At 56.7% G+C, this 23,624-nt stretch overlaps 2 protein-coding genes across 2 annotated transcripts in view; one reads left to right on the top strand and one right to left on the bottom strand.

Moving 5' to 3' along the window:
- Positions 1-3,692, top strand: part of SLC25A29 (solute carrier family 25 member 29) — a 5,802-nt gene extending 2,110 nt beyond the window's left edge. Inside the window, exons 2-3 of the mRNA XM_007944557.2 lie at positions 2,697-2,780; positions 2,943-3,692. Of these exons, the coding sequence (XP_007942748.1) occupies positions 2,979-3,692 (714 nt within the window). The 5' untranslated portion in view covers positions 2,697-2,780; positions 2,943-2,978. The remainder of the gene's footprint in view (positions 1-2,696; positions 2,781-2,942) is intronic.
- Positions 3,693-14,562: 10,870 nt separating this feature from the next.
- YY1 (YY1 transcription factor) overlaps positions 14,563-23,624 on the bottom strand; it is a 36,297-nt gene continuing 27,235 nt past the window's right edge. Inside the window, exons 3-5 of the mRNA XM_007944559.2 lie at positions 17,180-17,240; positions 15,451-15,609; positions 14,563-14,745 (exon numbers count right to left, since the gene is read on the bottom strand). Of these exons, the coding sequence (XP_007942750.1) occupies positions 14,563-14,745; positions 15,451-15,609; positions 17,180-17,240 (403 nt within the window). The remainder of the gene's footprint in view (positions 14,746-15,450; positions 15,610-17,179; positions 17,241-23,624) is intronic.

The raw sequence follows: 23,624 nt of genomic DNA on the forward strand, positions 1-23,624 counted from the left end.
TCTTCATGGAAGCAAAGCCCAAACCACACCCACTGCCGTGGAGTCTATTCTGACAGCGCCCCTAGAGGACAGAGTGGGACTGCACCATAGGACTTCCAAGGCATCTTTATGGACAAAACCAAACCAAACACAGTGCCATTCAGTTGGATCCCACTCGTAACAACCCCTCCTTGGATTTCCGAGGCGGTATGACTACGGAAGTAGATGGCCCAACCTTTCTTCCAAGGAGTAGCTGGTGGGTTTGAACTGCCAGCCTTCTGGTAGCAGTCTAATGCCTTAGGCAGTAGCTCAAACCACACCTACTGCTGTGCAGTCAATTCTGACCCACAGCGCCCCTAGAGGACAGAGTGGAGCTGCCCCACAGGGTGTTCAGGCTATAATCATTATGGAAGCTGACTTTCTCATCTTTTCTCCAACCGAATGGCTGGTAGATTTGTACCACCCACTTTGGTTAGCAGCCAGATCCAGAGTTCTGCAATAGAGATACAGGTCCTGAAAAGAAATAGTCCTTCATGGGCCCTTCCCCCCAAGCCATTAATGATTTCTGCTGAAACAGACATGCTCACAAACAGGTGTGTCACGCTTTGGGCCAGCGCAGGGTTTAGTTCCTAGTGCTGGGTTTGTTGACATTTGTCGAAAACTGTGCCTTCACAAGCGTAGAAATCTGTGAGCCACCCTGAAGTGCACAGCTGAGTAACTGCCCCCCGGGAACAGACCCAGGGCATGCCGTCCCCCACTGCCTCCTGACGTAGCCACTCCCGCCCGTTCTCCAAAAAGCCTGATCCTGGTTTCTAGCGTGTGGGTGTGTTTTGCCTGCGTGTCAACCTCGTGAAACTGGAGTCTAGAATACATTTGGGGACACCATGTGGCCTCGGATCGTTTCGTGGCTGGGACAGGCAACAGTTTGTTCTTCCAGACCCTGTGACTGACACTGGGGTCTTCCTGGGTCTGTTACACTCAGATCGACAGTGCCCTCCTCAGCAGACACCTTGCACAGACATTCGTGCAGGAGGCAGGTTCTGTGTGCTTTGTTTGACCGCAAGCAGGGACACTCTGTCCAAGGCCACCTTCATCTGGGAGCGGTGGCTTTGCCCATGGAGGGGTGGTGGCCTGGGGCCAGGGTGGTAGGGAGCTGGGTGGCCGGCAGGGAGGGGCTGCATCTGGATATATTGTTAACCACTTGTGTGGCTTTGCCTGCCTTTACTTTCTGAGCTAGGGGCCACCTCCATCCATAGCAGAAGTGTAACATTTAGTAGATCCAGTGTAAGCCTCACTCCCGGGAGAATGCTAGTAAGTAGAGATCAGGTGAGCCCAGCCCATGGGCGTGGGCCCCCCCACACCCTCCCTTCACCGCCCCCAGAGTGCCCTCTGTGCCTGGCAGGGGACAGGTCCTGGGGTGGAAGCCTGGGTAAGGCTGGTTGAGAAACTCCAGCCTCCTCTGCCCCAGGGGGGCTTCCAGTGGGGTCCTCCAGCCCCGGGGAAGCTGGGAGCCCACCAGGCTTCTGTGTCGGTGCCTCTTTTCCAGAGGACCCCCAGGACCCCAGCTCTAGATTTCCTAAGACGTGGGCCAGTCAGCTCCGTCTCCCCCAGACCTGGTCCCCTGGAGCGGACCGCCCAGGCACAGACACGTTAGGGGCCTCTGGGGACCCCGGTGGAGAACCGAGTCTCTGAGTGTGACGTTCCCAAGCTGGCCTAAAGCCACCATAAAGATGCAACCTGGACATCTCCAGTGCTTGGACCAAGGAGGGGACAGCTCTGCGTCATGGTTCTGCAGGACAAGAAGCGTCACTCCCGAGACCCCAGGACACTGCAGGGGAGTGACCCTTGCATCACAGGAACTTGACTTGAGCTCACGGTTACTGTGTCACAAAGTCCAACGAGCTCTCCTCCTCCCTGCTGAGTGCTGTGCAGAGCTGGGCAGGGGGCTGGTGGACGTCACTACTGGGAGCCCAGTGCCAGGATTCTCCTCCGAGCAGTGGCTGCCAGCTGCTCAGGCCCTTACTCCTCACTGAGCCATTTAGGCTGAGGACACCCCTGTTCTGGTGGTGAAAATGGGCAGAGCTTCCTAACTCTGGCATAAAGCTGGGCCATGCCCGGTGAGAGCTCTCACCTGCCAGCACCCCCACCCCCATCCTTGCCCCAAGCAGCACAGCCACTCACATCCCTGGAGAGGACAGAACGCCAGCTGCATCCAAGTTGCAAAGCATCTCAGCCTTGGGCTTCCCTTCTTTGAAATGGGCGCACTTGCTCCGGCTGCCCTGCCGCTGCTTATTTAACTGATGGCCGCTGTCCTCAGTAGGGGCTCCTGGCTGGAACCATGCAGCTGGGCTGGTTGCCCCTGGTGTGGACAGTTACCTGGAGGAGCCAGGCATTTCCCATCTGCCATGTTTTTGGGACAGTGGCCACCCTGTTAGCCAGGAAGGACGACCGGTGTGGCCGGGACAATGGGGAGGGGTCAGGAACTAGCTCGAGGCCAGCTCTGGGCAGTGGTAGGGAAGATGGGCTCAGCTCAGATGGAGAGGCTGTTGGGGGTCCCTGTGTCTGCTCACCCAGCCCCCATCCAGAAGAGCGGGCACACCCGGCCCTGCCCCGTGGACTCCCCAAAGCCCCCGAGTGCTCGCTCCTTGGCTCCCGGCCTCCCCCTGCCACGCTCACCCACTCCCCCTGGCCGCCGCCCATCTTCCCTCGCCTTCCAGGTGCGGCTGCAGGTGCAGAGCGTGGCCAAGCCCCAGTACCGAGGGACGGTGCACTGCTTCCGGTCCATCATCCGGCAGGAGAGCGTGAGTGGGGCGGGGTGGGCGCAGGCCTTCCCACTCCAGGGGGGAGGAAGCTGGGGCCAGACCAGTCAGGACCCTGGGTCCAGGCGTCTGTCTTTCTGAGCACCGTGGGGGACTGGGGCTGAGGGTGCCCGGGCCCTGATGGCGTCTCTCCCCGGCCCGCAGGTGCTGGGCCTGTACAAGGGCCTAGGCTCACCCCTCATGGGGCTGACGTTCATCAACGCGCTCGTGTTCGGCGTGCAGGGTAACACGCTCCGCGCCCTGGGCCGAGACACGCCGCTGAACCAGTTCCTGGCGGGCGCGGCGGCCGGCGCCATCCAGTGCGTCATCTGCTGCCCCATGGAGCTGGCGAAGACGCGGCTGCAGCTGCAGGGCGCGGGCCCGGCGCGCACCTACACGGGCTCCCTTGACTGCCTGGCGCAGATCTACCGGCAGGAGGGGCTGCCCGGCGTCAACCGCGGCATGGTATCCACGCTGCTGCGCGAGACGCCCAGCTTCGGCGTCTACTTCCTGACGTACGACGTGCTGACGCGCGCGCTGGGCTGCGAGCCGGGCGACCGCCTGCTGGTGCCCAAGCTGCTGCTGGCCGGCGGCACCTCGGGCATCGCGTCCTGGCTCTCCACCTACCCGGTGGACGTGGTCAAGTCGCGGCTGCAGGCCGACGGGCTGCGGGGCGCCCCGCGCTACCGCGGCTTCCTGGACTGCGTGCGCCAGAGCTACCGGGCCGAGGGCTGGCGCGTCTTCACGCGGGGGCTGGCCTCCACGCTGCTGCGCGCCTTCCCCGTCAACGCCGCCACCTTCGCCACCGTCACCGTGGTGCTCACCTACGCCAGGGGCCAGGAGGCCGACGGGGAGGCTGTGCCTGCGGCCGCCCCGGCAGCCGGACCCGCCCTGGCCCAGCCCTCCAGCCTGTGACCTACCCCCCAGAGCCACCTGGCCCCCACCTCCCGATGGCTGCTTCTCGGAGCTCGGCCCCACGGGCCTGCCCAGGTGCGGGGGATGGGGACCCCGTCACCTTGGACTGGACTCGACTCATCAGCTGGGCCACGGACTTCACGTGGGGTCCCCAGGCCTCACTTTTCTCAGCTGTCCAATGGGATGTTCCCAGGCCTCACGCTGCCGGTCACGAAGGTGGGAGACGGACCTGCAGTGTGACGCTGGTCCTGGGGACTTCCGGAAGCCCAACCCACACGCCACACCGCCCACCTCCCTTGCAGCCTGCAGCCCCGCCCCAAGGTTGTCTGACGGCCCCCAGTGAGCTGCCCACCAACTCACTCACTCCCCATAGGTCAGCCCCGGCAGAGCTCCAGGGACGTCTCAGCCACCTGTCCTGTCTGTGCTGGGGAGAGGCGTACATGGGGGACTCTGCTGCCACAGGACTGGGTCCTCTGCCAAGGCACCCCACCTTCTCCAAACCCCTGGGTGGGGCCTGCAGCCGGTTCAGCTTAGGGACGGGAGAGAGCAGAGCCCCACAGGGCTGTGACAAGGGCAAGTCTGCATCCCAGAGCTCAGGCTGTCCATCCGTAAGATGGGGCCACAGGTCGGCTGACAGCTATGACTGACCCATGACTACCAGTCGGTCCGCCAGACGTCCCGAGGGTTTGGCAAGGGGAGCAGTAGGGCCCCCCTCCCGCCCCCTGCCCAGGGCTGGGGCAGCTGAAGCCACAAACAAGCCAAAGGTCAGTTCCTCCCTTTCCAGCAAACGTCTGGGTGGGATATGCTCACTGCCTGGTGTTCCCGTTACAGTTGGGGGCCACGTGGACAGAAGGCCCTGCAGGCAGAGGGAGCCCATCTTAGGGGGACTGGAGCTGACACCCTGACATTGGCCAGGGGACAGGTGTCTCTGTAGGGGTGTCAGGTCAATGAGGGTGGTCTAGCCCCGGCCCCCCCTGGGAATATGCTCCAGTGTGGTCACCCCGCTTCGCACACTGGTGGAGCGTGTGTAACTATTGTACATAAACTGCAGAGAGAATAAAGTCCTGTTGTCTTTTTTAAGAGGGCGGGGCTTCATTTGTGTGTTGGGGGGGGCCTTCATTCCCCACCCCGCCCTGGAGGGGCCCTCAGGTCCTGCCCTCGTGACCGTGACCGTGGGCAGTTACCTGATAGGCTCAGGGTGTCAGTGTGCTATCTGCAAAACGGTGCGGATGGGGACCTGGGACCACACAGGAAGGCAGACACAGCCTCCACTATTTAGTCGGGGCTCGAAGGTCAGCAAGGGGACCCTTGGCTCCTGACCCAAAGGTTGGAGCCGCAAGTCCACCCAGAGGCCCCTTGGACAAAAGGCCTGGAAATGTGTCTGTGGAAATCCAGCCATGGGAGCCCTGTGGGGCGCAGTCCTGCTCTGAAATGCATGGGGTTGTGGACTCCAGACACCCCGACGTCGTTCGGATGTCAGCACCCTGCCTGTGGGGCTTTTGTGCCAATGAGTTCCTGGAAGGAATCATGTTGGGGCGGGGGGGGGGGTTGGCACGGATGTTGGATCAGTCTAGGCGTTGGGGGTGGGGTGGACACCATGGCCGCAGTCCTGCCTGGAGGGTAACTGGTTTATCAGGCCAGGGAGACGGGGTAGGCGAGGGTCGTGATGTGAGGGACGGGCTCGAGGTGCCCACTGGCTGTAGGGTGGGACTCAGAGCATACAGAACTTCCTGTCCGAGCCGTGACCTGAGCCATCTCGGAGGCCAGTGAGGGCTTCCTGCGAGAGGCCGTACTCCATCACCCCTGGAATCAGTCCTGGGCGCCCGAGCACTGCCCCTGCTGCTTCCGCAGGTGCCGGACGTGGAGGCATCTTCCCCACGGCTGAGCCAGTAGCCCCGCCACAGGCGAGGGAGAGCAGGGCAGAGGACCCAGCTTCCCTCTGGGTGGGACCTCTCCCAAGCCGCTTTGCCCCACTGAGCCCCAGCACCATGCAGTCGGCTTAGTTTCTGGGGGCAGGAGCCCAGGAAGGGCTGACTGCTGACCGCAGGCGGGTGACCCCGGGCATGTCACAGGCTCTGTTGCTCACATGCCCCTTGCTCAGCTCCCAGGTGATAGCCTGGCTCCCCTGGAGACTCCTTGGCCTTTCACTCTTCCTCTGAAGAGAGACCGCAGGAGATCCGGGGTGAGGACAGCCTGGCTGGGAGCACGGTCGATCCGCCCCGGCTCTGCCTGGCTGGGTGACCCTGGACAGGCCTGTCACCCTGCTGGGCCCACAGTGGCACCTCCAACGCAGGGGTGACGGGTGGCAGGAAGAAGGGTGCCAACCTTGACGAAAGCTCAGCGGTTGGCCCTCACTAGTAGCCTGTGAGTGGCCAAAGTACTCACCTTGCAGGCAGGACTGTGGCCATGGTGTCCTCACTGTCCCCACCACCCCACCATCCGCGTCCCCCAGAAAGGCCCTAACACGACTCCTTCCAGGAATTAATTTGAGCAAAAGCCTTCTTGGAGGCCTGCTCTGTTGTTCCTGGTCCAAGGTGGGCAACAGCCAAACATGCCATTGTCTGCCCACCAGGGCACATGTTCTTGTGGGACAAGAGACAGTAAGCCCTCATAGAAGGGTGGTGACAAAGGGTGACCCAGGCAGGAGGTTGGAGGAGGGTCTCCTGCCACCCCCCAACTCGGTGACCTCACGGGGGCCACAGCGGGAGCAAACAAAGTGGGGTGTCCCCAGTGCGGACCGTGAAACACGTACCAACAAGTCATGGGGAGGATTTATGAATTTATTTTACATTTTGTTTTTTCTCTGATTTGAAATTATGTTTATTCTAGTTGGAAAAAGTAATACATGAATGTAATAAAACTAAAACACAAACAGAACCCAAGGCAGAGGAGACATGCCCCCAGCCCCCCAGCCCAGAGGTCTTCCCACATGTCCCGGGCGAGTCCAGCCCTGCACACATCCACACCCTCCAAGCACAGTCTGGGTGCTGACCATTCCGTTCTTTGCTTTTTTCTCACCCCATCATTGCCTTGCCGGTCGTTGAGACTGGCCGCCTTCCTGGTAAGAGTTGGGGCATTTCACCAAAAGCGCCCCTCAACTTCTTTATCCAGCAGCTGGGAGGACAGTTAAGAGGCAGAGAAGCGGCGGCCCAGGCTCTAGGCCGGGAGGTGGGAAGTGGGGAGGAAGGGTATGCGGCTGGGGGTGGCCGGGCGTGACGAGGTGGAGGCGGCCACTGAGGGCACCTTGGGTACAATGACAGGCCCTCTTAGTGCACATCCAATATTCCTTCTACCTTTTTAATTTTTTTTTTCCTCTTTATAATTTTCCCTCTTCTCTCTTCCCATTCTGCTTTTTGTTCTGAGTCCTAATTGGTTTTGGCCTGAGTGTGTCCAGGTGAAAATTCTCGCCTCCTTCCCAGACTCCCTGGGAATGTCCGGAAACTCTGCCACAGGAAACCCTATGGAGGGCCATTGACTGACGCAGAGGGCGCGCAGAGGGCGCCGGGAGAAGGAGCCAACAGGGTGGACTTGGATCTCAGGTGACAGCACTGAACGGAGGGCAGTCGCTTCATGCCCCCGGGACTTTCACTGAGCTGTTCAGTGAGTTTGTAGAGACCACACAGCTGAGGCCTTAGTCCCAGCCCTCCCTGCAGACAACGCTATGTGTGACCGTAAGGACAACAGCTCTGCCCTTCACGCACACCCCCTTAGGCCTTCTCAACAACGGGGACCCCCATTCTGCAGTGGAGGACGCTGAGGCACAGGAGGTGCGGCACCTGTCCAAGGTGTGGGAGCCGAGCCCACGGCCCTTCGAGGCCAGGCCCTTGCACCCCTGCCTGAGGCCCGCCTACAGATGGCTGTCCGCCCCAGTGGGGGTTACGGACAGCGAGCTGACAGCTGGGGTGCAGTCCCGGCAAGACGGTAGGGCCCAAGGGAGACCGGGGGTGTCAGTGAAGACAAACACTAGGGGCCGCTGGGCTGTGGAGGCTGCGGGGCCTCAGGGAGGGCAGGCAGAGGGCAGTCACTGGTTACCAGGACGTAGGGGAGCACGGTGGGGGAGGGTGGCTGGCATTACAACATGTGGCAGGGTCTGCAGCCAACGGGGCAGAGGAAGGAGGGGGCAGCTGGCGCAGGAGCGTCGCACAGTGGCGTCTGGAGCACCGGCACAGGCCTGGAAGTGGGAGTCCCATGATGTTAGGAGCCCTCCCCCCTCTGCCACGAGGGTGACAAGAGCAGATCCAGCCTGGAGGGCCTCAGGGGTGCAGTGCCTTCCTCCCGCAGCCCCCCTGCTGACTGGAAATGCTGAATGCCCGCGTCGCTCTCACTCCTCACGCCCAGCCTCTGCCTCCACCCAGGACCTGAACCATCCCGCTCCCACATGGGCTGGTCCTGCCTGACTTCACCCAAGGACGCCCTGGGCTGCTGGCCCTCCTGCAGGCATCGCTCCCTCCCTCCTCCTCTGCGCTCCCCACCTCTCCTGGCCCAACTCTCCCTCCCTGCCTTCAGAGCACCCCTCACAGTAAGGAGGGAATTGAGGCGCCCAGGGTGACCGAGAGCTCCAGTCACTGGTGCTCCTGTTTGGCCATGTTCCAGGTCTTTCCAGCCCTGCCACGTAGGATACCTGGTTAACAACTCAGCTGCACTCCAGCTCGGAGCTGTTGGCACGTCTGGGCTCAGCCCAGGCCCGTCCTTCTCAGGCCTGGTGCTGCACGGAGCTGGGAGGGCGAAGGAGCGGAGACCAGCCCCCACGGCCTGGTAGCAGAGGCGCGGGAAGCAGGCCTTCTTGCCGGGACCCCTGGCGCCAAGGCCGCACACCAACCTGTACTGGCATTCCCTGCAGCGCCAGGCTGAGGGGTGGGGCAGGCTGGGCAGAGGCACATAGCACCCTCCGGTGGTGGAACGTGAAGGCACCCCGTCCCGCCCGTGAGTCCCTGGGTGGAGCAAGCCGTCAGGGAGCTTGGCTGCTAGGAGGTGGCGTCCACCCAGTGGCCCATCTGAATAAAGGCCTGACAATCTACCACTGAAGATTCAGCCTCTGCTGGAACACAGTTCCAACAGCCAGGGGCTGCCTCAAGTCTATGGCAGCCGGAGGCAGGGGACTGCTGGGCTCTGCTCCAGGGAAGGGTCTGGCCCCAGCCTGGGGGGCAGTCACAGGGTCTGGTTACGGAGACCCCATGTGGCCAGAGGTCACTCCCAGTCGGCGCCCATCTCCCTCCTCCCCCACCCCTTCCTCCCGTTTATCTTCATTGTTCAATTAGTCTTCAGTGAGCGCACGAACTAACGTGGGGATGCAAGGAGATGGAGAAAACCCAAGCGGAGGCAGGGCCAGGGCAGCACAGCCGAGCTCTACCGAGCAGGAATGGGGGGCCACTAACGTCTGCGTGGGGTGGCGAGGCTCAGGCCAGGGGAGCCCGAAGCAGCTCAGTGACGAGGCTGGCCCCGAGGGCCGCGCTCCTAGCACAGGGGCCACTGTTCTGGAGTGGGTGCACCTGGGCCCCAGGGAGGCCTCTGGCCCAGCCTCTGCCTCACGAACAGGGCCTCCTGCAGGCAGAGTGCAGCGGAGGCTGGCAGCTGCGGGTCTGAATTTCAGCTCCCAGATGGTGGCCAGTGCAGCTGGCCGAGCCCAATGCAACCCAAAGTCTGGTCTGCAGGATCAAGTGTGGTGATGAGCATGGCCAGGGATGTTGGTTCCATTTTTACCTTGTAGGCCAGTTCCAAAGCCCTCAGCGCCCTCAGGCCTTTCCCTGCACCAGTCAAGATGCACGCACTATGTCCCCTCGGACACGCTACTGTGGGACTCCGCTCCACAGCTCTGGGCCTCACGCAGGCCGGCCCTCACGGCCTCAGCGGATGCCTTGCCCGTCATTAGCACATACGAGGGTTAATGCCGAAACCCACTCAGCAGTCCATCAGATACAGGGCCCCCGCTGGGGACAGGTATGTCTGGACCAAGCTGCAGGAGCTCACGGTCTACTTCATCCAGTTCCTCAGAGTGCACCCCAGGTAGGAAGCTCCGGGACCAAGGAGCCCCCAGGGCCTAAGTGAGTAGGATGCATCTGGCTGTGCCTTCTGAAAAGGGGGCGAGCTGCTCCCAAGCGGAGGGGCTGTGTTCTGGAGGTGTCGCTTGCTCCTGGAGACTGGCTCCGGGCAGTCTGCACCCATCAAGGCTCTGCCTGGAGCGGTTCAGCGGCCATCGGCCCGGGCAGGGCTGTCTCCCCAGTTCCCAGGGTAACGGGACTCGGGAAGAGGTGGCTCCGAGGGCATGAGGAACAGACGAGAAGCACAGCAGACGCTGGAAAGCTTAACAATGTATTTATTATAGTTTATAGAGCCATGTTACACATGCGTGGTGCTTCAAACTGAGTTACTGTTAAATGTTTTTCTGGATGCAAAGCCATCTGACGCTTGATGCGGATGCCTTAAATACTAGAATATTTCTGCTGCTATGACCTATGAGCTAAGGAAAAACCAAGGACAATTCCAGAAATGGCAAAGAACACTTAAGAGAAAATGTACATGAGACCCAAGGCTCACTCACGTCCTTGAGCTGGGGCCCACACAGCTGACCAGAGTGACTTAGCACAGAGCTTCTCTATGGTCTGACCGGTCACCGCTCACGGTCAGCAGACCCCTGTGAGGGACGCTACAGGAAGGAAAGGTTACTGTTTGGTGCGAGGCCCTTCTCCCCGTCCAAGGCTGCCTGACACCCGCAGCTCAGAGAACAGCCCAGCAACGGCCTGCTCCCGGCAGCACCCAGCGCAGCTTCGTACGGTGTCTGGGCGTCTTCCATGAAAAGCAGCTGATTTGAGGAAAATCAATAGCTGTGCTTCCAGTGAACAGCTTCTATCACGCTCGCTCGTGCAGGGCCCAGGACACTGGCCAGACCCAGAGCAGGCTGGGCAGCACGGCCAGGGCCTGCATGGGCCTTGCGGGTGGCAGCTGCATCTGCCTGCTGACCTCATGCCAACATTCCATCTTGATGCCCCCGCCAGCTTTTACAAGGGGAGTGGGTGAAGCATGGCACGTGTGCTGCCCACGCAGCCCACCACGTCCAGGCAGGGTCCCAGCTTACAGCTCCTGCCTAAAGTCGCCGATCTGAAGGGCCTACACTTGAGCCCTCTCAGGTAACTTGGATGTCTGAGCAGTGGCCAGAGTAGATGGAAGGTCAGTTGCCTCTGGGGACGGGGACCATTCAGTCACGTGCTGTGTGGGCTGCGTGGACCAGCCAGGCCTGGGGCATTCACCCACTCCAGGAAGCCTGAGCAGAGCCACACGTCCTCGGATTTCTGGCTTTCTCCCCAACCTGTTGGGTGGGATAGCCCCCTAGGCCCCATGGGCCTGAACTCTGAGGAGGGACTTCCACCTCAGCAGTGCCAGGGATGCCAGGACAGAGGCTCTGGGTCAGTGGGTGGCAGAGAGCTGGCCTGGATGGGCTGCAGCTGCGCCAGCTGGCGTCTCTGGGAGCCCGTTCTTGCTGGTGGTCAGACGGAACAAAACAGAGGTGTGGACAGAACTGAGGAGGAACAAACAGATTCCCAGCCACTCTGAGCCCAATCACCCAGGAGTCAGGAAACAGGGGTCCAGACGGTCAGTGGTCAAGGCTCTGCCTGGCAGCGGGGGAGGGAGTGTGGGGTCAGACTGACCAGGTTTCGGATGCCACGGACATCAATTCTAGCTTGAGTAAGTCACAAGAGCCAAGCTTCACCCAAGCAGAGTGTGAACACCTTAAGTGGGGGGCAGCATGAGCACCGTGGAGTGGCACAGGCTGTAGCCCAAGTCTCTGCAGGCTTCCTGCTGAGTGTGAGTGACCCTCATGTGCTGTGATGAAATGAACCAGGACTCTGCCAGGGACACTGCAGTGTTGCACACATGACTCCTGGACACGTCTCCCTTCCATCCTCAAATCCACATTTGAAAGAACTTGTACACGGAGACCACACAGGAAGACACGTCTTGATTTTCCTCAAATCCTCAGGCCTTGAGTTTAGGCAAAGCATACAAACACTATGTGAAATCAACAGCATGAATGCCATGTCATTTTGGAAAATAAGTGTCACTCCGAGGTGATGTTCCTTATACAAATATTATGTCCTCCCCCTCTAACCCCACTACCAGAACGGGGGAGGGGAAGAAATTCAAAAATAGAAAACACCACCTTGTTAAGTGTAAATCATCCCTTGGGGTCCTCGTGTTACATGTGCTGGAAACATGCACGCCGCTCAACTCAGAGACAAGAAAGTATGGCATCGGGGCAGCCTGCAAAGCTGAGTGATCCGTAAGACTCCCACTCGCCATGAACACCACTTCAAGTTGTAATACATCACACTGTTAGCAAAATGACCACTTCTAAACACAAGCAAGATGGGGTTAAGTCAAACCCAATGACAACTACCTACTCCCTAATCACAGTTCATCTAGTTTCCTACACGGTGGTTAACCGAGCGCGCCATGTCCATCAAGAACTTGTACATTGTTTGCATCAAAACCCAAATTAAAACTGCTTATAGAAATGAGCTCTGCAGACTATGAGAGACATGAACAGGCAAAGTCAAGGGGTGGTGGTGACCATTTGACAGAGACAGGGAGGACGAAAGAGATGACCAAGGCATCTCCCAGGGGTCAAGGCACAGAGAACAGGGGCCTCCCACCACAGAGGCCTGGCTTCTGCAGGGTACCAAGCATCTCTCAGCCCTGTGAGGGCTTCCCGGCCCAGGTCAGCGCCGGCCGGGGTGCCCTTAGCACAGACCTGCTTTGCTGGGCCCCTGGGCAAGAGCCCCGAGGACAGCACCCCAGCTAGGCTGCAGTGTGGCGAGGTATTGAGCGTGGGCTACTTGGCTCTGGACTCTGAATAAAGCCCCCGGGCTCCCAGGTGCTATCGGCCTGACGTGGTGAGGGAAGGTACAGGCAGCCACCAAAACACATGGTAGTATCTGGGCACTCCGCGTCACAGGGAGCTGCCGTCAAGGGCTCACTTCTGCTGCCACCAGACACAGCAAAGCCTGGCTTATCCGGAGGACGGCAGGGTCCACCCAACAATGGACTACAGATTCTGAATGGATCAACACAAGGGTCTCAGATTACACTGTTTGTGTCTGAGTCAGAAGGCACTTCAATTTCTGCAGAGCCGCAGGGGCCGTCGTCGGAGCACCCGTCCTCCTGGGCAGAGATGGAGCAGCTGTGTGAGATCGGGCTACGGATCCGACCTGACGGCGTCTTGGGCACCTGATGCATAAACCCGCTATCAGTCTGTCCCGTACTCAGAGTCCAGCCTACAGCACAGAAAGACACACACACTTTACGTTTGGACTAAGTGGGAGTTTCCTTACCGCGGCAGTTCATAGAATATTCTCACCGAGTCTGACGTTTGCCTCTGAGTGGAACTCCACAATTCTAATCGTACATCTGAGAGGTCACCAGGTGAGGAGTAAAGTGCTCACTGAGTAACTTCTGGATAATCCAGCCCCTCGCCTGCCGGCTGCACTAGTGTCCATCGGGAGGTGTGAAGGCCACAGGCTGGCACTCGGTGGTGTCACTTGCGCATCTCGGACTCCACTGACGGAGGGCCGGGCTCTCTGACCCCCTAACTAGACGCCTTCCTGCCCAACAAGCCCTGCCGCTGTGGCGCCTCAGAGGGCAGGCTGAGGGACGAGGTCTGCCCCGTGCTCGCCCACTGCCGGTCCGCACCTTACCTTGACAAGCACACAGGACCCGTCAAGCCGCGTCCATCCAACGTCGGCCGGGGCGCTGAAATCAGAGTCCCCGGGGAGCCGGGTGAGGGTGCCCTGAGGTAGCTCCTTACGGCAGGCTGCGTGCTCCCTCAGGGCACGTGGGAACGATAAAAACATCCATGCATCGCTCAGTCACAAATCACCGTAACGGAGGGCCAGAGAAAGGGAACTTGACTTGCTTTATTTAGCTTCCAATTTCTGGGAGGCTCAGGAATTAGAATTATCTGGACAACAAAAGAGCGTAACTGTGCTTACAGGTCTTTTTCTGCCGGACTCCTGCGTTAGGATCGCGTTTTATTGTTGCCCTTTCTGTCACACGGATGTGCACACCAGGTGTTCAAGGTACAGTACAGTAAATGCTACAGCCGAGCACCGCCTTCTGTAACTGACCAGGCAAAGAGTTACACTCAACATCAGCATCTGGCAGCATGTTTTTTGGGGGAGAAAAAAAAGTGACTAAAATGGGTTTAAATTGATTAACACTATTAAATCACAGCTACTATTTGATACTACATGATTCAATACAGCTATACGATACAATTATACAAAATGTGTTAACATCAAAGAATACAACCAAAATCAAGAGAGCAAACGAAACCGATGGAACTTTTTGTACAGGAAAATACTTTTGAAGTATGCGTGTAACTGCCCGTTCTTTTAAAGAAAATCTACTGCAAGCAAGGTTGTCAACCTCCAGAAAACCACACACAGCATTACCAAGCATACCCCCAACCAGTGTACAATATGCACACTTGGAAAATACAAAATTAAAAAAATTGTAAGCAACAGGTGAGCTTCATATTATAAGAATGTGAAAAGAAGTCCCCTTTTGAGCACTGTCGTATAAAGAATTGTCCTTTGATGCGAAGTTCATGAATTGTCCTCCTGTTGGGACCACACTTTACAAAAACACCGTGTTTTTGAAACGAGAGTACGGAGCAAGATAGAGCATCTTAGCAATGTCATCTTATTAAAGTTTTTGTTTTTTAAATTTTTACTACTTTATCAAAACATGTCCTTAGGTGCGTGGGATTCATTTTTAAAATTCTTTCTAGAAACAATATACAAAGGAGAGGTGTGTTCATTCCCAATCCCACTCCCGGAGATGCTTCCCGAGGCGCAGAAGGCTCTTCTCTCTTCTTTCACTGGTTGTTTTTGGCCTTAGCATGTGTTAAGATGTGAGATTTCAGGTTAGTTGACTGAGCAAACTTCTTGTTACACCCATCGAAGGGGCAAACATAGGGCCTGTCTCCGGTGTGGATTCGCACGTGTGTGCGCAAATTGAAGTCCAGTGAAAAGCGTTTCCCACAGCCTTCAAACGTGCACTGTCGAGGAAAGACCAGAGGTCAGCCCAGCGGCACTGTGAAGGCCTGGGGTACGAGGGGATGGCGTGAGGTCCCTGCTTTGGTGAAGGAGGGTCTGTTTTCCCGCACACTCTCCCCCCGCCCCAGGGGATCTTTCTCGATGTGCTTTGGAGCCATTGGGCAGGGACCCATGGCGAGCCCTCATGAGATGCGTAAGAAGAAAGGGAGGCGTCTGGCAAAACGGCAGGAACCTCCTGATGAGGGTACATCCCTAGTACATCTCTAAATGTCTCAGAAAATAAAACAGAGACAATCGAGAACGTGTCCAGCGTCGATTACCAAAAAGAACATCAGCCTCGGGGGCTGCAGCCCGAGGTCCTTCACCTGGTTCCGGGCTCCGGCATGAGGGCGGACTGCACCTCTATGGACTCTCACCCGACAGTCTCACAAGTCCCTTCTGACCACTGAGGGCACTAGGAAAGCCGTTCAGGTGTGTCCAGTGGTGATGCTGTTTCGCCTGGTAGACGCCAGCCTGCGGTCAGCACCCCACAGACCACCCACGGCCAAGCCGAGAGCCCGGGTCCCCTGACAGGCACTTCTAAGGAAAAGGTGCACCTCTAAGAGCAATCGGTCTGGCTCTCGGTGGCTTCCGGCATCACACGCTGCCGCCACCGGCAGACGCCTGGGAGGGTGTGAGGGGAGGAGGGGAGGAGGGAGCGACTCTACCTGGAAGGGCTTCTCTCCAGTATGAACCAGTTGGTGTCGTTTCAGCTTTGAGCTCTCCACGAAAGCTTTGCCGCACTCTGCACACACGTGGACTCGGGGGCCGTGGGTGTGCAGGTGTTTCCTCATGGCAGAGTTGTCCCTGAACATCTTTGTGCAGCCCTTCAACAGAAGAGAGAGGCTGCTGGCTCACACTGCAGGCGCGAGCCAGGGTCCAGCCACGCCCACCACCTGACAGCCTGCGGGAGATGAGACCCCCCCAGCCCCGCCGAGCAGGGCCCTGGTTCCTCTCCAAGAGCTCCCTCACTGGCTCACCCCCGTTCATACTACGCAGCGTTACAGGTGAGCACTGATCAAGGATTTAGTGCAAAACCGGACAGCTGCCCAAGGCCTGTATTCTAATGCAAAAGGCCTCAGAGGGGACTGAGGCCTCGTGACGTCCTTTGCTAGACTTGCCCAAGGTCACACAGCTGGCAGTAGCTGAGCTGGGAGTAGACCCCAACGCGCTGGGCTGGCCCCCAGGCTCCACCACTGCTGCCTCGCCCAGCTGTGTCCCCACGTGAATTAACAGAAGCACCACCAGGGAAACGGAGTGAAAGGGCTGGCAGGCCACCATGACCTTTGGTGACCCCAGTCTGTGCTGTGAGAATGGGCTGTCACTCTCCATCGCCCAGTGTCCCACTCCCTCTGCCTCCTTCCCCCTCTTGACAGAGAAGCAAGAGGATCTCCAAGGAATGGCAACCACAGGAGAAACGCATTTTGTGAGACGCTAGGAGAAGAAGTGGCAGGTAGCCCAACCACCAGTGTAGCACGAACTGAGGCAGGTGGAGGGGCGTGTCCGCAACTCCTCTTGCAATTGTCGCCCAGTGAATGGAGCACAGGACAGCCCGAGTGACCGCGGACAGTGGCAGAGGAAGCCACCGTTTCCTCACCTTCATCTCTATGCGGGGCTTCCATTTGGAAAATGGAATCAAAACAAATCAACTGTAGGGCAACCACAAAGAGGAGCAAGGGACGCCAGGCGCTCCTTAGGGTGTAACTGTTCTTAAACGCTCGTGTATTCTCGGCCCCTAGAGAAATCACTTTCAAAATCCCCACATAACAAGCATGAACAAGTGCTCGGATGCCACGTGAGGGCGGAGTTACAGCCTTGACATCAGGACACGAAGCTCCTCCTTCCCCAGACCAAAGTTCATGGTGGGAAGTCTAGTCCACTCAAAATCCCCACACTGACGCGAGCCTCTATTTTCTGTTCATTTAGACCTCAAAGCACTCTGCAGGCCGCCCTTTATTTCAAAGATGGACCACATCTGAGAACAGTTAGATACCCTCTAATAACAGACAATTAACAGGGCAAATTAAGACAATGGTGAAGGAAATCAAAGCCGCATTAGGCTTACTTCAGCAACATTCAAAGTAACTTCCTGATTTCACTAAGAAGCCGACAGCCCCATGAAGGTCCACGGGCAGGATGCAGGCAAACTCACAGGACTGACAGGCAGAGTGATGGTCAAGCCCTGGCACCCCCAGGAACCAGCTCCATCATTCAAGCTAAGTGCCTCTGCTGGGCGACAAAGACGACACCCCAGTGCAGGCTCCCGGCCCCAGGGATGGGAGAGGGCAGGCCTGACTTCATCTCAATTATGAAGACGGAGACAAAGATGCCAATTCCTCATGGGCACCCGACACCTGACCAACACTGTGGCCAACATGTTGACCCAGCATCACTTACTTTGTGAGGGCAAGCTATTGTTCTTGGAGCATCGTCTTCTTTAATCTTTCTCGGTTTCATTCTTCCCAAAAAGAGAGAGAGAGAGAGATTTGTAGGAGTGGGTAGACACAACCGACGTAAATCAAAGAGTTCCTAAAATGTTTTCCTTGTAAGCACAAAAAAACAAGACTGTACAACGCTGTCCCAAAGGGGGGGGGGGGACGAGAGCACTCCCTGTCACTGGGTCCCAGGACGTGCGGACCGGCCCCCACTCCACAGATGACGCTCCCGAGGCTCTCTGAGAGGCCCCCAGCTGACACACGGGCAACCTAGAGGGACCCAATGACCTGCGAGGTTCACACACGCTGTCCCCCAAACCCTCTGTACAACCATGGAAGATCAGCAGCCAAGCCCAGACAAGTATCCCAGCCGGGCAGCCAAGGGATCCCAAAGCAGCTGCTGGTCAGAGGAGGAGTCTGCCCCAAAGGGATCAAAGGGGGCGGGAACGCCGACTGCTAGGAGGAGCACAGTGGGCGCCGCGCTGCTTTGGGGAGGAGATCCCAGGGCGGGTGGACCCCCACACCCCTTCATGCTGTTTAATTTTCATCATATGATTTTAGGGGGAGGAGGGATGGGGGAGCAGAAATTACAGTATTTTAAAAAAGTAAGAGCATTTACTGGCTTTGCTTCCAGATCCAGGGTGGGGCTTGGGAAGTTCCCCCATGTAACACGAGTCCTGGCACCGTGGGCGTAGTTAGGGAGAGCCGATGGGCCCACCCAGGGAGGGCACCGGGGCGTAGTTGCCGAGAGCCTTGTGGGGGTCGTTAGGGAGCGCCCCGTTTGGAATCCCTGTCCAGACAGCTCGCTGACTTGGTGACTTACCACCGGCCGCCTCCACTGAATCCACCTTTGGCCTTTTGTTACAACTTTCTCTCCAAATCCTCCCCGAGCTGAGCAGGTGGGGACCGAGGAGCCCTGGGAATACTAGAAAGCAGCCCCGTGCTCTCAGGGCCAGCTCCCCACTCGGCCTTCTCTTTGCCACCGCATCCTCCTACCCACCCAAGGGGAGCTCTGGACAAACGCCCGCCAGGGACCCTCTGACAATGAGGGTCCACGCAGACCACCTCTTGCTGCGAAGCCATTACTGCTGTTGCCTTTCCGTCACAAAGGCGCTAACAGCAGCCTTTCTTTCCCTACACCCTTAATCTAGAAAAACAGTTTCTTGATGCCTCTTACTTTATAAACCCCAACTCATACAACCAGCTGTTAAACCATCCCCCGCCCGCAGGGGATGCCAGGTGAAACGACACCTCTGCAGCTGTACCTCAGCTCCAGATTTCTTCAAGACACTGCATCCTTCCTACTCTCAATGCCCAGAGTACTTTCAGTCTGGCGTCTTCCCGGACCCCAACCCTGTGGCCACTTCTTCTCTCTTGTACCCAGAGCACTACGGCATCAGAGCAAATATTTTCTAAGTGCTCACTGTGCACGGGGCTCTGAACCAGCTTCTTTCTTAAATACCAGCAACTCCTGGAGTTTTGGTCTGAGCTCACAAAACAGGCAGGGCAAAAATGACAGGCCACTGTGCCACCAGGAGGCTGGATCAGAGTTAAAAAACCAACAGCACTTAACCCGATTTTGGCAGAAGGCCCTGGGTTGACAAGCACGGTATCCAGGCCTTTTTTCCCTGCTCTGCTCCGCCTGAGCCTCCAACGTGGAGTCGGCAGGAGTGCCGGACAGGCCCCCTCACGATACAGCTCCTCAGGTTGATTACTAGGACTTCCATCTTCTAGTTTTTAAAACGTTTTATCATGGAAATGTTCAAATACGCACAAAAGTAAAGAGAGCAGTGTAATGTCCAAATACCATTCACCCAACTCGATTTTTCACGTTATTTTCAATGGCATTTTTCTTAAAACATCATTTTCTAAATGCACGTCATACTTAAAACTGGAGGTGCTATATGCTGACCCTTTAAATTTCATGTGAATACAACCAACTGGAGAAGTTATTTTATGCACAAGTGGGCGCTGGCACAAAGTTCTGTTTGTGGGCAGAGACCACCACACACCACTGGGGGTTGGTTCAGAAGAGCTTCTTGGCCTCCCGCCGAGTGATCCTTCACACGGATCCTCTGACGGCCCAGGCAGCACGAGCAAGCTGCCCTCTCAGCCTCCATTTCTTACCGTGTAAAATGACAACGCTACCTACTCCAGCGCCATGAGATTCAAAGTGACGTGTATTAAGCTGTAGGGAGGACAGCTGTTACCCACTGGCCAGGCGTTAAACAGGTCCAGCTAAAAACGAGCTCATCCTTCAGGTGTCCTGTGCCGGTCGTGCTTCCTGAGGCAGGAGGCCCCGGCACTGCAAACCACCGCTCAGAGGCTGAAGGACGCAAAGTGAAAGGCAGCCCACTGCATGTCACGTGCCACCTGGAGAAGTGGGGTGCCCAACTACGGAAGCTTCCGTCTCAGATAACACCACTGCTCTTGGCCAAGACTGCTGGTTTTAGAACATCTCAGCCTGCCTGCGGAAGGAACTACCCCTGGCCCAGCTTGGGTTGGGCACGTGTGTACCCCAAGCTCTTAGGAGGTAAAATGTGCACACACTCCTGAAGCAGGGACGAAATACCTCAGCAGCAGTGGCTCCAAAGGACACAAGTCCTTCCCTGTGAAGACTGAGGGGCCGAAGTCTAGAGCAGAACCACCGTCTGCTGGCGGGAGAGACGCCCCTGCATATATGTGGCTGTCACCTGAAGGCAGAACCTACCTCCTTTTGGGCAAAGAATACCACTGCCTCATACAAATGACACAGTTCCCAGTCAGAAACCATAAACCAGATAGTGCACATTTGCATGGTGATCCTGCGGCGTTTGAAGGTGCTTTCACCTCCACATTTCCTCTTACAGCAATCCTGTGAGGGTCTTCGGGTAGCTGCTAAACTCAAAAATCAGCCAGTCTGGGGCTGATCTAACCAAAAGTGACCTGGCAGAGATTGCTTTTTACTCAGTTTGTAGACTTAATCAGCAAAGAGAACTCGCCAGCCCACTCACTGATAATTTCTGGAAGTATTCAGAACCACATCACCCACAGGCCACCTTGTGACACCATGGCTTTCCAGGGGGAAGTCAGCCTTCCTTACACATGCCCACGCCCAGAGGTAATGGGCTTACAGAGCAGCTTAAGCTCAGTGCAGCAGGAAGCTGAAATGGTCTGCATATGGTCAGGTTCAAGTCCAACTGTGCACCCCGATTATCAGCGCACTCCATGGAGGAGGTTATTAAGTTATTACATGGTTCTCAGGAAGAGCCATGGCATAGAGGGGTGGTGGCAGCGCTAGTAGCACAAGTCTAGTGGGGTCTTAAGTGCAGAAGATCCGGCAGGTTCCCAAATCTGACACATGGGCTTTGTCTTAGGCGTTGACTTCCGGTCAGGTCACGGGCCTCAGGAGGGTCCTCTCAGCCAGACAGTCTCAAGCTGTCAAGACCCAACAGGAAGCCCCCAGGCTCGAGTAGCTCTCAGCACCCCACTGCCGAACCAGAGAGAGCTGTTTAGGGTGGCGCGTCCTCCTTCACCAGAGATAGCACGTCAAATGGGAGTCAGATGAGCCCAGGCCTCCATCCACCTCGCAGTGCCGTGCCAGAACCTTTTCTGTGCATGAAGCTGAAACCTTTTAACAGGTGGCTTATACAAGAAAAAACAAACAACTGATTTGTAATTGCATCACTAGTGGGCACTGTGGGATCGAATGGTGTGTGGGGGCCACATTCCCCAGAGTCAGGTCCCAGGCGTTCTCGCTCTAAATGCTGCTGAAGCCGTGCCCCACTTACGGCCACGCTGTCTTAGTTTCCTTCCCCTCTCTGTGCAGAGGTCTCCGTCTGTCCTTCTGAGATGACCCTGAGCTCCTTACTCGTTCTCCCCACCACTGACTACATCAGGCTTTTCTGGAGAGATGCGTGCAGCCCACTGGCTCCTGTTCCACATCTCACAGGTTCTTTTCAGCCCAGCGCCTTCCTCGTTTCTTTTCACTGTCTGCCTTAAGAAGTTCACCACCGGCTGGAGTACCAAAGTACCCTCCTCGGATAAGCACCAATCAATCAAATCAATCAAATAAAAAATCAACCTCACTGCCGTGGAGTCGAATCCGACTCACAGCGACCCCTCCTTGCGTTTCCAAGGTAGTATTCTCCACAGAAGCACATTCCCCAACCTTCCTTCCGAGGAGTGACGGTGGGTGTGAACCTCCAACCTTCTGGTTAGCAGTCAAATTCCTTAGGCACTGCACCACCAGAGCTCCTCAGGTAAGCACACGCGATGAATCCTTAGGTGGCTGAATGGTCATGTACTTACCTTTGTATGTGACTGACAGACTGGCTGTGTTTCCTCTATGTTTACAGTAATTTTTCCTCAGAACTCTTAAAGCATTGCTCTAAACCAAAAAAACAAACCCACTGATGCTGAGTCTATTCTGACTCACATCGCTCCTAGAGGACAGAGTGGAACTGTCTCACAGGGTTTCCAAGGCTATCAATCTTTACAGAAGCAAATTGTCTCATCTTTCTCATGTGGCCTGGCTGGTAGGTTGGAACTGCCAACTTTTTGGTTAGCGGGCAAATGCTTTAACCACTGTGCCACCAGAGCTCCGAAGCACTGTTCCAGTCTAATTATCATTGCTACTCTGGCGGCATGGTGGATAAGGCACTTGACTGCTAACCAGAAGGTCAGTGGTTCAAACCCACCAGCCGCTCCGTGGAAGGAAGATGAGGTGACCTACTTCTGTAAAGATTTATAGCCTCGGAAACCCAACAGAGGTCACCATGAGTTGGAAATGACTCGATGGCAATGAGTTTGGTTTTTTTGGTATATTGAAGAAAACAACATAAACCAAACTCACTGCCATCAAGTGGCTTCTGATGCATAGTGACCCCCATTGAGTAAAAGGCACTTACAACTATGAGTTGGAATTGAATCCACGGCAGTGGGTTTTGTTTTCAGTTTTTAAATGAAGAAAAGTCTCTTCAGGTCTCTCGCTCTTTTTCCAGCTGACCTGTCCTCTTACCCTGGAAGCTTCTCACCCTTGCAATTTACAAGCCCTCCAGGGCCTGGTTCACTCCCTTGGGAGGTCGGTCTCCGGCAGCAGGAACAAGCAGACGTTGCTATCTCACAACGTGACATGTACCTCGAGGTGAGGGCTGAGAGCCCGTGGATTTTCCGTGCAGCCGACTGGGGCCCAGCTCTCCGACCAGCTGCACGGTAACCCAGGGCCACCGAGCCCTCGGTACCTGCTCACCACACACAGGCTCCCTCTCTCTTCAAAGTCTCTCCTCAAGCCTCTGCTCCACCATTGAGGTCACGTCACAACACCCGATTTAGAGGCTTCACTCCTCCCTCTCTTGGACCTTCTGCAAATGCCTTCCCTGTCCTGTCTTGCAATGCTGTCCTGTCCTGTCCTGAGCCAGGACCCCCTCATCTGAACGATCCTTCTCCTTAAGTCACTGGTTCCTCAGACTCTGAGTATAAGCTGTTTCCCAGGATCTTATGCTGAGCTCCTTGTCTCCATAACCTTCCTCTCAGAGACCACAGCACTTCACGAAATTAGCCTGCCCTCATCAGAGCCCTGGCTTCCTCAACAAACACCTCAAGTTCCAACTTGGGTCTTCATTACCGCCTACAACCAGTCACTGCCACTTCCTCCTGTTAGCTCCCTTCCTCCCGCTAGCCAGCCAATCAGCCTCTACACCTTCCCCTTGGTCTCCCGGAGTCGCCATCACACCCAGCCTTCCACCGTCAGGCTGCCACAGTCCCAGCTCAGGCCTTCGTCAGCTCTTGCCCAACTGCTCCCCCACTTCCTGGTTGTACCAGCTCAGGGTATGGGGAAAAGAAGTCATTCACCCTGAAGCTCTGCTCTCACAGCCCCTTCTCTACTACTCAAAAACTCTGCAGCTACCCGCTGTCCACTGAATAAAGTCCGCCACCTGGCCCAGTGTCTGCAGGCTTGATGATCCGGTTTCAATTTGCCTAACTTCCTATCATTTTCCCATATGCCTAGCAACCCGACTACTGACTGTTTTGGCAAATACAAGGAGGCCTGGTAACACAGTGGTTAAACCCAAAGTTCTGCAGTTTGAACCCACCAGCTGCCCCATGGAAGAAACGTGGCAGTCTGGAGAAAGCCCGGGGGACAGTTCTACGCAACGACAGTAGATGAAACGGAATCTTGGTTTTCCTCCAGCTCATGCTGCTCTAGCTAAGTGCACAGAGCCCACCATGCTCCCCTGCCCCCGGCACAATGCAGTGTTCTTCAGGGCCCTGATTAAACACCTCTTCCTTCACCAAGTGGTCCTCGATCCCACCATTCTAAGCCTATCCAGAGTAAAGAGGAACTGACGAACTCCCAGAGCACGTGATGATGTCAAAGGGGACAGGACTTGGCTCAGTGTGTCCTAAAATCTAACTTTAGGGCTGAC

The sequence above is a fragment of the Orycteropus afer genome, unplaced genomic scaffold (genome assembly GCF_000298275.1).
Source record: "Orycteropus afer afer isolate SDZICR_OR568_19922 unplaced genomic scaffold, OryAfe1.0 scaffold00128, whole genome shotgun sequence".
In the NCBI taxonomy this organism is placed as follows: Eukaryota; Metazoa; Chordata; class Mammalia; order Tubulidentata; family Orycteropodidae; genus Orycteropus; species Orycteropus afer.